Source organism: Ranitomeya imitator, chromosome 3, assembly GCF_032444005.1.
Source record: "Ranitomeya imitator isolate aRanImi1 chromosome 3, aRanImi1.pri, whole genome shotgun sequence".
Classification (NCBI taxonomy): Eukaryota; Metazoa; Chordata; class Amphibia; order Anura; family Dendrobatidae; genus Ranitomeya; species Ranitomeya imitator.
Genome location: NC_091284.1, coordinates 747,559,254 through 747,571,602, shown reverse-complemented (window position 1 = coordinate 747,571,602; position 12,349 = coordinate 747,559,254). Strand labels below are relative to the sequence as shown.

Below are 12,349 nucleotides of genomic sequence, written 5' to 3'. Positions count from 1 at the left end.
GTGCCTTGACTTAACTGGTATGTGTTGGATGTGAGTGTTAGAGTCCTGGGTAGTGCTCCCTCCTCACCTGAGAATGGAATACCACACTTCTGGGTGAGGTGCAGCATCTCTGTGGCGACTGGACCCCAGGGGCGCCACACCACTCCTAGCGACTAACCACTATCCCACTCCTGGCAACGGACAACTATACCACTCCTAGCGATGGACCACTATTCTGCTTCAGGTGACGGACCACAATCCCACTCCTAGCGATTAACAACCATCTCTTTGATAAAGTAACGGACACATATAATGGAGTATGGACAGATACAGGCAAGGAAACTGCAGAAAGAGCAAATAAAAGTAAGATATTTAATCAAGCTTTATGACGAGGTTGCTTTATTATTTTTTTACAAGCATTGAAGCAATAAAAACCTTATTATTTTATTACTTGGTTATTACCATTTAGGCTCAATTTAAAGGAATTGTTTGATTTACAAAAGCCAAATAGCAGAGCTGAATCATACCGAGCAGCAGAAATGGAAACCAGTCGACCAGTAGAGGAGTCATGTAACAACCGACTGCAGAATCCTACATTAGTGTGTACTTCTATAAGAAGCGCACTATTTACATCAGCCAAGTGCCTGCACCAATTTGTATATGCGACTCTTCAGAGGCAGACACTGTGTACAGCATATTCCAGAGATTATTCCATAAGGTCCCCCTCTGCAGTAACCCTACAGCCTGGCAGCCGATCATTTCTTCAGAACGCCTTGCAGTAGGTCAATGGGGATGGGGAATATGATTGTGGAATTGTTCTCTGTTGCGATTGTGTTCAGGGTCTGCAGGTAACGCAGCTGGAGGGCTGCGGGGGATTCACATATCACTATGGAGGCTTCTTTCAGGGCTCGAGAGGCGTTCATCTCACCTTCTGCTGCCACAATCTGTAATCGTAGATACAGGAATGTTAGTTTATAGCGTTCATTGCAGTCTCTGAGTTTATTTCTATGCTGGGGTCACACTAGTGTATTTTCTCTCATCGGAGAGAATCGGGTCATTTATGCAAATCACACTCTGATTAGAGTTTCATTACAGTGTGATCTGATTTTTTCGGATGAGGAGATGGGAAAAAAAAAATCTCCATTCTGTCAGTTTGTGGAAACTGGACTGCACTTAGATGTCAGCCGAGTGCAGTCCAATGTTTTCCATGGACTCGTTGACATGCATTTCTTTTCGTCAGACCGACTCTTTCCAGGGAAGAAATTAGGCATGGACATAGAATAATATTGGCCCGAAAGCGATCCGATGCTTTGTTGGATTGCACTAGGACCGAAAATATTGCTCACAGGGTAATAATACAGAGCAGCCTAAAGATGGCGCCCCCGAGGAATCGTGTGCACAACTTTCCCCTGTAGAAAGCTCAGGAGTGCAGCGGGAATATAATGAAAGCAAAAGCTGAACATTTTTTAAAGGAAATGTATCATCAGAGAATTACATAATGTTTAAATCAGCTCTTTATGTGAAATGCATTTTTTTTAATCCTCATGTTTTCATCACTATATATATTTTAAGAAAAACCTTCCAATTTTGACACTGGCTAATAAGTAATACAGGTCCTTCTCAAAAAATTAGCATATAGTGTTAAATTTCATTATTTACCATAATGTAATGATTACAATTAAACTTTCATATATTATAGATTCATTATCCACCAACTGAAATTTGTCAGGTCTTTTATTGTTTTAATACTGATGATTTTGGCATACAACTCCTGATAACCCAAAAAACCTGTCTCAATAAATTAGCATATCAAGAAAAGGTTCTCTAAACGACCTATTACCCTAATCTTCTGAATCAACTAATTAACTCTAAACACATGCAAAAGATACCTGAGGCTTTTATAAACTCCCTGCCTGGTTCATTACTCAAAACCCCCATCATGGGTAAAGGTACCGTCACACATAGCGACGCTGCAGCGATACCGACAACGATCCGGATCGCTGCAGCGTCGCTGTTTGGTCGCTGGAGAGCTGTCACACAGACAGCTCTCCAGCGACCAACGATCCCGAGGTCCCCGGTAACCAGGGTAAACATCGGGTAACTAAGCGCAGGGCCGCGCTTAGTAACCCGATGTTTACCCTGGTTACCATCCTAAAAAGTAAAAAAACAAACGCTACATACTTACCTACAGCCGTCTGTCCTCGGCGCTCTGCTTCTCTGGTCTGGCTGTGAGCGCCGGGCAGCCAGAAAGCAGAGCGGTGACGTCACCGCTCTGCTTTCCGGCTGACCGACGCTCACAGCCAGAGCAGGAGGAGTGCAGAGCGCAGCGCTGGAGGACAGACAGCGGTAGGTAAGTATGTAGTGTTTGTTTTTTTTTACTTTAACGATGGTAACCAGGGTAAACATCGGGTTACTAAGCACGGCCCTGCGCTTAGTTACCCGATGTTTACCCTGGTTACCAGCAAAGACATCGCTGAATCGGTGTCACACACGCCGATTCAGCGATGTCTACGGGGAGTCCAGCGACGAAATAAAGTTCTGGACTTTCTTCCCCGACCAGCGATCTCCCAGCAGGGGCCTGATCGCTGCTGCCTGTCACACTGGACGATATCGCTAGCGAGGACGCTGCAACGTCACGGATCGCTGGCGATATCGTCTAGTGTGACAGTACCTTTAGACTAGCGACCTGACAGATGTCAAGAAGGCCATCATTGACACCCTCAAGCAAGAGGGTAAGACCCAGAAAGAAATTTCTCAACAAATAGGCTGTTCCCAGAGTGCTGTATCAAGGCACCTCAATGGTAAGTCTGTTGGAAGGAAACAATGTGGCAGAAAACGCTGTACAACGAGAAGAGGAGACCGGACCCTGAGGAAGATTGTGGAGAAGGACCGATTCCAGACCTTGGGGAACCTGAGGAAGCAGTGGACTGAGTCTGGTGTGGAAACATCCAGAGCCACCGTGCACAGGCGTGTGCAGGAAATGGGCTACAGGTGCCGCATTCCCCAGGTAAAGCCACTTTTGAACCATAAACAGCGGCAGAGGCGCCTGACCTGGGCTACAGAGAAGCAGCACTGGACTGTTGCTAAGTGGTCCCAAGTACTTTTTTCTGATGAAAGCAAATTTTGCATGTCATTCGGCAAACAAGGTGCCAGAGTCTGGAGGAAGACTGGGGAGAAGGAAATGCCAAAATGCCTGAAGTCCAGTGTCAAGTACCCACAGTCAGTGATGGTGTGGGGTGCCATGTCAGCTGCTGGTGTTGGTCCACTGTGTTTCATCAAGGGCAGGGTCAATGCAGCTAGCTATCAGGAGATTTTGGAGCACTTCATGCTTCCATCGGCTGAAATGCTTTATGGAGATGAAGATTTCATTTTTCAGCACGACCTGGCACCTGCTCACAGTGCCAAAACCACTGGTAAATGGTTTACTGACCATGGTATTACTGTGCTCAATTGGCCTGCCAACTCTCCTGACCTGAACCCCATAGAGAATCTGTGGGATATTGTGAAGAGAAAGTTGAGAGACGCAAGACCCAACACTCTGGATGAGCTTAAGGCCGCTATTGAAGCATCCTGGGCCTCCATAACATCTCAGCAGTGTCACAGGCTGATTGCCTCCATGCCACGCCGCATTGAAGCAGTCATTTCTGCCAAAGGATTCCCGACCAAGTATTGAGTGCATAACTGAACATTATTATTTGATGGTTTTTTTGTTTGTTATTAAAAAACACTTTTATTTGATTGGATGGGTGAAATATGCTAATTTATTGAGACAGGTTTTTTGGGTTATCAGGAGTTGTATGCCAAAATCATCAGTATTAAAACAATAAAAGACCTGACAAATTTCAGTTGGTGGATAATGAATCTATAATATATGAAAGTTTAATTGTAATCATTACATTATGGTAAATAATGAAATTTAACACTATATGCTAATTTTTTGAGAAGGACCTGTACTAGACTCCCATTTCCAGTTCTTTACATGGACATTAGCAATAGACTGAGCTAGAAACTGTTTGTATACTACTATGAACTGGGCATGCTGTAATCTCAGTAATAGTTATTATGAAGGGAGGGGGAGGAGGGGAGCTGTGATACCCCATATTGTTAATGGTGAAACCTAAGGTAATTTTATAAGGATGTGTTCTCCGTTTTTGTACAGGATGGGGAGAAGGGGAGTTGTGCCTATTATAAACGGTTTCTCCTGTGTTATCATCCTGGCTGTCATGATAATGAAACTTCTGAAAAGTCTTTTGTACAGAAATGGAAGTATGAGACTAGCATTGGGCTAAACGGACATTGTGAAAAGGGAAACATTTCTGAATATTATTTTTATGTAACTGTAGTGAAAATAGAAAAAAAAAACATTTAGCATTAAAACCTGATTGACCCATAGGTCATTTTCCTATGACTCATTGTCTTTAAGGCCCTGTTCACATTTTATAAGGTCTGTTTTCAATTGATCTCAACACATTTTGATGGCCCGCACTCTCTTTAGAAGGTGTGAGACAGAATTCTGCTGTCCCACTTCAATTTTCGCATCAACAGTCAAGGGCCGTGAAAAAAAAAACATATTTTTGTGCAATCAGTTGTACAAAGTGGGCAGAGCAGCCCAAAGGATCTGCAAGAACTTATGTCAAAAATTGGTGTAAATTTTCATAGGCTTCAGTTTGTACCACGTGGCCTGCCCAATATGCTCCATATTTATAATGCGGTGGGCGCCTTTTGGTGCATTTAATCCTCGGACTCCTTTAACGTACATACACGTTAGTCTAATGTGGCCCAGCTGACTAATGGTCGGGGGTGATGTCTATCGATTGCCTGTCGCATTGTTCTCCCAGAGATAAGTTCCTGTCAGACGCGTCAGTCAGCAGCTCGCTCACAGAAATATACGCTCGGCCGAATGAGCGTCCCTGTGTATGGGAGAGTCGCCTCAGATGGCGTCAGCCACACAATCGGCCGAAGCATTGTGGCCGGCCGGAAAGTGTATTTGGTATATTTTTCACCAGTGCTCTGTATATGTATGTTGCTTGCAGCTTGTGCAGTAGGACATGTACCTTGGCTCTGGCCTCCCGTACAGCTTCTGCCTCGGCAGCCATGGCTCTCTGCATCTGCACAGGAAGTCGCACGTCCCTCATCTCTACACGTTCCACGTTTACTCCCCATTGGTGTGTAGCGTTATCGAGTATTGACTAAGAGACATGAAGCAGGGAACAATGTTATCATTCTGCAATTATAACCAGGAATGACCACATTGGCCCAGGCTAAGAGAAGTTGACCATAATCCACAAATATTAAAAATCAAATAATTTTGCAGACAAGCCCATAAATGTACAATGAAGTCACGGCATAGGAAGAATTGGTACAGTTAGTATAGAGATAATAAACTCAGTGATGTCACAGTACAGGGATAATAAACTCAGTGATGTCACAGTACAGAGATAATAAACTCAGTGATGTCACAGTACAGGGATAATAAACTCAGTGATGTCACAGTACAGGGATAATAAACTCAGTGATGTCACAGTACAGGGATAATAAACTCAGTGATGTCACAGTACAGAGATAATAAACTCAGTGATGTCACAGTACAGAGATAATAAACTCAGTGATGTCACAGTACAGGGATAATAAACTCAGTGATGTCACAGTACAGAGATAATAAACTCAGTGATGTCACAGTACAGAGATAATACACGCGGTGATGTCACAGTACAGGGATAATAAACTCAGTGATGTCACAGTACAGGGATAATAAACTCAGTGATGTCACAGTACAGAGATAATAAACTCAGTGATGTCACAGTACAGGGATAATACACGCGGTGATGTCACAGTACAGGGATAATACACGCGGTGATGTCACAGTACAGGGATAATAAACTCAGTGATCTCATAGTAAAGTAATAATACACACAGTGATGTCACAGTACAGAGATAAAAACACTTTGATGTCACAGTACAAATATAATAAACACAGTGATGTCAATACAGGGATAATAAACACAGTGATGTCATAGTAAAGTAATAATAAACACAGTGATGTCACAGAACAGAGATAATAACACAGTGATGTCATAGTAAAGTAATAATAAACACAGTGATGTCACAGTACAAATATAATAAACACAGTTGTGTCACAGTACAGGGATAATAAACACAGTGATGTCATAGTACAGAGATAAAAACACTGTGATGTCACAGTACAGACAATAATAAACACAGTGATGTCACAGTACAGAGATAATAAACACAGTGATGTCATAGTATAGGGATAATAAACAGTGATGTCACATTACAGAGATAAAAACACTGATGTCACAGAAAAGGGATTATAAACACAGTCAAATCACAATACAATGATAATACAACAGTGAACTCACAATTTAGATACTACAACAAAGTAATATTACAAAACAAGAACAGCAAACATAGTGAAGTCAAACACATGGGAAATCATGGGAAAAGGTTTTTCTACATAGTACAATTGCCATATGGGAATAATGTGCAGGTGATGTCACAGAACAGGGATAAAAGTACGTCACAACTTATGACTGACGACCATAGTGATATCTCAGCATTGGGAAATAAGCTGCAATATTTCCTTACTTCGTTGTTCAGCGCCTCAGACCCTAGGGCCCAAAAGTGACATTAAACTGCACCCTATATAGTTTTGAACGAAGCCCTTGTCTCGAATGCACGAAAAATGTTGTATGTTGAGTGTCAGTCTTCGCTTTTGACCACTGAGCACAGCTTTATATTGAGGTCTATGTAGGATTATTACATAGGTCACAGTGCCGCATGGCTGGAGGTTATTCCTATAATTTGGAGGATGGACTGAACTGGTTGGGGAAATGTGGGCCACAGAAAACAATCTAAATCAGGACTTACCTGAATGTTGTGCGCAATCTCCTCACGGTTTGACAAGATGCTGGAAAGAGTTTGTGTACCTAAGATGTTCCTCAGCGTGGTCTGTGCCAGCTGGGCAGTGGCCAGGTGAACGTTGTTGACATTTGCCACAGATTTGATGGCATTCTCAATCTTGTAGTACACAACCCCATCCACTGTGGTTGTCACTGAATCCTTAGTAAGAATCTAAAAAAAACAAAACAGATCAACTCTCAATAAGGCCGCGTACTCCTCAGCGTTGGAGCCTCCTCTGTGGATCACACATCACTACTTTTTCTAGCAAAATAGGTCAGACTCTCAATATAACTCTGTGGGATCTGTCCAGGGCGCCGTGTTTTTCACCAAGTGACAAGGACAGTCACTGCTTAGATTTCATATTTTGCTGCTCTGATAAAACCGAAAAACAGAATTTATAGCACCATCATCTTAGCAGGACAGTTAAACATGATGTTGATGCGTTTCAGCCTTTTGGTTTTAGTTACATGTTATGACTAAGACCAGAAGGTCGAAACACGTCACCATCTTGTTTTATTGTGCCGACATGATGATATTTAATGGATTTCAAATAAAACAATAAAACAGTGGGTTTTCTTGCATGGATGGGGAATTATGCAGAATGGCAGACAATCACAAAAGCATTATCTTTTGACGTGTTCAGGTCATGGCCATCATATAACATGACCTGGTCACAGACAATAATTATTTTTAAATTGGTACTTTGTTGAAAAACCACCCAAATTTACAATATTGTTTCAGGCTGATGTGGAAAAAAATGCCACAAAGTAAAAATACTTCAAAAAAATGGAAATGTTAATAGTTTATTTTTGTCAATTATCAAAATGCAAAGTGAATGAATAAAAGAGAAATCTAAATCCGATCAATATTTGGTGTGACCGCCCTGTGCATTTGATACAGCATCTTCTAGGTACACTTGCAGTGTCAGACTTAGGTGCCAAGGGCCCACCAGTAACCAACACCAGGGCCCAACTTTTCACCTAAATGCATATGAGACATTATCCTCAATCACAAACTTACATAAGAATAAACTGGGTAGATTGTTAAATAAAGATCCCGCTTCTGTCTATACATAGTCATTAAAGTATATAGTGCCAAGTACTGCTCAGATAAGAGGGTGGTGGCCAGTTCTTAAATAGGGGCCCACCGGAGGATTGTCCTGTTGGCCAGTCCAAACCTGTAGACTTGTACACAGTTTTTGAAGGAACCAGGTATCTTCAGTGGATGTCGCTTGTGGAAATCCTACTATCTCTTCATGTAATCCAAACAGATTAAATCATGGCTCAGTGGGGGTCATATCATTGCTTCCAGGACACCTTGTTCTTTTTGCTGAAGATAGCTCTTAATAGCATTGGCTATATGTTTGGAGATGTTGTCTTGTTGCAGAATACATTTAGAGCCAATCAGACGCCTCCTTGATGGTAATGAATGATGGATCAGTATGTCTGCATTTATCAGCTTCAACGTTGCCATTATTACTGACCAATTCCCCAACTCCCCTTCGTGAAATGCGCCCTCAAACTTGCAAGGACCCTCCATTTTCCAGTGCTGCCTGTAGACACTTATTATATAGCTTTCTAGTCCTTATGAGGACAAATTGCCTTCTGTTACAGCCAAATATTTCACGGATTAGTCAAGAGCATCTGCTACCAATTTTCTGCACCCCAGTTCCTATGTTTTTGTGAATAGTTTAGTCGCTTGGCCTTGTTTCCTAAAGTATGCTTTTTGATTGCAATTCTTCCACGAAGACCTCTTCTGGCCAGACTGTACATGGGTAGATGGGTATAGTTGGGTCCCACTGGTTGCTATCAATTCTGAGCTGATGGCACTGCGGCACATCTTAGAAATGAAGTGACCATGATGTGTCATTCGTCTGCTGCACTAATTTCCTTGGTTGATAACTTCAACGGCGGTCATCAATGATGCCCGTTTCATTCTGTCCTTCATACAATACCTTCAAGGAGACCTCTGAATTTATTCTGCAGCAGGACATCAATTCCAAACACACACGTGTAGCCAAGTTTACCTTATCACAGATATCACAGCACAGAAAAACGTAATTAGACATCTATCGTGACATTGCTAATTCATTTATGCAGTATTAAATTATCTTAATTGAAATAACCTTCTAAGTTATCAAGATGGTTCGTTATTTGTCCGCTACATCTGTTTCTTCAGCGTAATGAAGAATAAGTAGTCCTGGAAGTGTTGAGATGACCCCCAAAATCCCTGAACTCAACAACATGGAGTCTGTCCGAGATTACATACTGAGCTCAGTATTTCTCACTTTATACTTAAAGCTTATTCTAATTCTTAAATGTTACAGAATACGTTCACACTAATTTAAAGTTATTACTATGCTGCTCACAATTACCAATGCTTTGTTATAATGAGGGTGCACTGTGATGTACAGATCTTACAGGTGAGCCCTATGCTGTCTATATCCAGCCCTCACATACGGGAACTAGTGTTGATCATGCATTGAAATTCTGAAGTGCTCGCGGTTAGGTGTCGAGTTCCCGCTGCTGCACAGGGGGAATCTCGAACCATGTCTTTTGCGGTCTCCCATTCTACATCAGCCGCAGTGGAGTCTGCTCAGCAGAGACGTCGGTCCCAGCGTCTGGCTCAAGCCAATATTGTGTGGCTGGTTACGGCAGGTTAGGTGTCGAGTTCCCGCCGCTGCACAGGGGGAATCTGCCCCAGGTTCAGCCCTTGTAACCAGCATTAATCAGCGGCGAGCAGACGTTCCAGGGACTAAGTCCTGCTTTTCATCTACTGAGCATGCCCGTGGGACGACCTCTCATTGGAGGTCGGAGGTCACATGCTCAGGTCCTGTAGCAGCTCTGATTGGACCACTAGGAAGGTCCCAGAAGGCTACATCTATAAAAGGCTTGCATGGCCGCTTGGCCATGCACTAGTATAAAACGGTAATCATGTGTGTGTGGTTGTATGCCTGTTCTGGTGATTGCTCCTTAATCATTCCCATTCCTAGAGTTGTTGAATGTTCGCGAATGTTGGAGCTACCTAGCGCCTGACAGTGCTATGCTTAACAACAGAGCACGATCCTTACTGCGCCTAACCAGCAGCGACCGCCAGTGCAGCGCCGTGCACAATTAGAGCGCTTTCCTAACCCTTGTAAGGGTGGTTAGTGGCATCCGCCAGTGCGGCGCTGTACGCACTCTGTGCAGTAATCTTTAATTAGTCCTGACAACCGGTCAGTGTAGGGTGGGAACTCCCACTTGCTCTCAGCATCTGACTCAGGGCGTCCTCAGGTGCGGGCTCAAAAGCCACCGAGGGTCAGAACAGGACCAATCACCAGCATGGTGGGGGTGAATTTCAGGGATCCCACTAGTGTCCATCTGCAAATGGCAAACTAGAACACTTTTCCGAAGGTCGGAAATCTTCTCTCTCTCTTTGCACCCCGGCTCAGATATTTCTCTTATGGGAGTCTGGGTGCTCACGACTTGATCCAGCACCCCGATGATCGATTATCGAGCAGTGCTGAGCACACTCACCCATCACTACCTAGAGCACATCTTCTATGTCCTGCAGGACTGAACAGTCATAGGGGGCATCACATGATATTTCTGCAGACCTACCTCTTGTGGAGGGATTGCAAATGATATAACTCTAAGATCCACTTTAATAAAGTTATCTGTGCAGGGAAGAATGAACATCAGCCCTGTGTACAAAGAAATTAGTGTCAGTAAAGAGCATTCTGGACATTTATTCAATGCATTAGGGATACTTGACAACATCCATCCTCTGCAGTGCCAATTACCTGGGTTAGCCTGCTTGTTACAACCTGTCACCTCTGCAATACCGTGGTACATCGAAGGGCTATATAGCTATATTTGTTATGTTTTGAGAAACATCAGGGAGAGGCCAAAGGTGTGGACATGAAGTGGCAGATGGGGGCACAATTTTTTTTAGCTTTTTGCCCTGACAATTTAGATAGATATGTCCCAAAAAGATCTGAGTAACAAGTAAGTAATTATGTGTATCCCCTTCTGCACACCTCTAAAGTAATATATACCACACACTAGACCCCCCTAAAAGCACACAGCCCACATACCAGACCACCTAAACAAAAACAAATCCATAAAATACACGTTCCCCCAAACCTCCTCTACTAAAAGAGGATACCAGAGCCCCTAAAAAACTTCTTAAATACATGCCCACTTAAAAATAAAGCTCTCAGACCTCACTGTTTACAGACCCCAAACCAGGCATCCCCGGTTTTACAGATCCTAAACCAGGCTCTTATTTATAGACACCTGATCCCCATCTACAACCCCCAGACCAGACTACCTAAAAAATACATACCCCGAATCAGACACCTCTGTTTACAGACCTTAGATGAGACCCCAAACTAGAAATATGCATATTAGACAAGACATTCAGATACTTCCATTCATACCTCTCCTCTGCTCCTGGTCACGGATACAGAAAACGTCCTGGCACTGTGACATGCCCCGTGTGCTTGCCTACCCTGCTGAAACCTATGGATTTCAGACAATATTTATCTCTCATATATGGCCATTGCCATCAACTCTCCCACCGTGTCGTAGAGGTTCAGCTAAAGGTACCTTCACACTGACCAACTTCACAACGATATCGCTAGCGTTCCGTGACGTTGCAGCGTCCTGGATAGCGATATCGTTGTGTTTGACACGCAGCAGCGATCTGGATCCTGCTGTGACATCGTTGGTCGGAGCAGAAAGTCCAGAACTTTATTTCGTCGCTGGATCTCCCGCAGACATCGCTGATTCGGCGTGTGTGACGCCGATTCAGCGATGTCTTCACTGGTAACCAGGGTAAACATCGGGTTACCAGGGCCGCGCTTAGTAACCCGATGTTTACCCTGGTTACCAGTGTAAATGTAAAAAAAAACAAACACTACATACTTACATTCCGGTGTCTGTCCCTCGGCGTACTGCTTCCCTGCACTGGGAGTGCCGGCCAGCTGTAAAGCAGAGCGGTGACGTCACCGCTGTGCTTTACGGCCAGCCGGCGCTCACAGTCAGTGCAGGAAAGCACAGCGATGGGGGACAGACACCGGAATGTAAGTATGTAGTGTTTTTTTTTTTTTTTACATTAGCACTGGTAACCAGGGTAAACATCGGGTTACTAAGCGCGGCCCTGTGCTTAGTAACCCGATGTTTACCCTCGTTACCAGGGGACTTCGCATAGTTGGTCGCTGGAGAGCGGTCTGTGTGACAGCTCTCCAGCGACCACACAGCAACGCTGCAGCGATCGGGATCGTTGTCTAGATCGCTGCAGCGTCGCTAAATGTGACGGTACCTTAAGCTGTTAGTCTTATCTAAAGTTCACAATAACAACCAGCAGAACTGAGAATGCGGATCTGGCCTATAAGGCATCTCCACCTTGGACCTCCAGCAGCAGAGATGGTACGGCCGTATTTACTACTAAGGCTACTTTCACACTT

General features: G+C 43.7%; 1 protein-coding gene across 4 annotated transcripts in view; it reads right to left on the bottom strand.

The window, feature by feature from the left end:
* Window positions 1-337: 337 nt before the first annotated feature.
* Window positions 338-12,349, bottom strand: part of STOML3 (stomatin like 3) — a 31,131-nt gene continuing 19,119 nt past the window's right edge. For all 4 annotated transcript variants that reach the window (XM_069758931.1, XM_069758930.1, XM_069758929.1 and 1 more), the window contains 4 exons: window positions 10,500-10,582; window positions 6,868-7,071; window positions 5,034-5,168; window positions 338-923 (listed from right to left, as the gene is read on the bottom strand). In XM_069758931.1, the coding sequence (XP_069615032.1) occupies window positions 735-923; window positions 5,034-5,168; window positions 6,868-7,071; window positions 10,500-10,582 (611 nt within the window). In that variant the 3' untranslated portion in view covers window positions 338-734. The remainder of the gene's footprint in view (window positions 924-5,033; window positions 5,169-6,867; window positions 7,072-10,499; window positions 10,583-12,349) is intronic.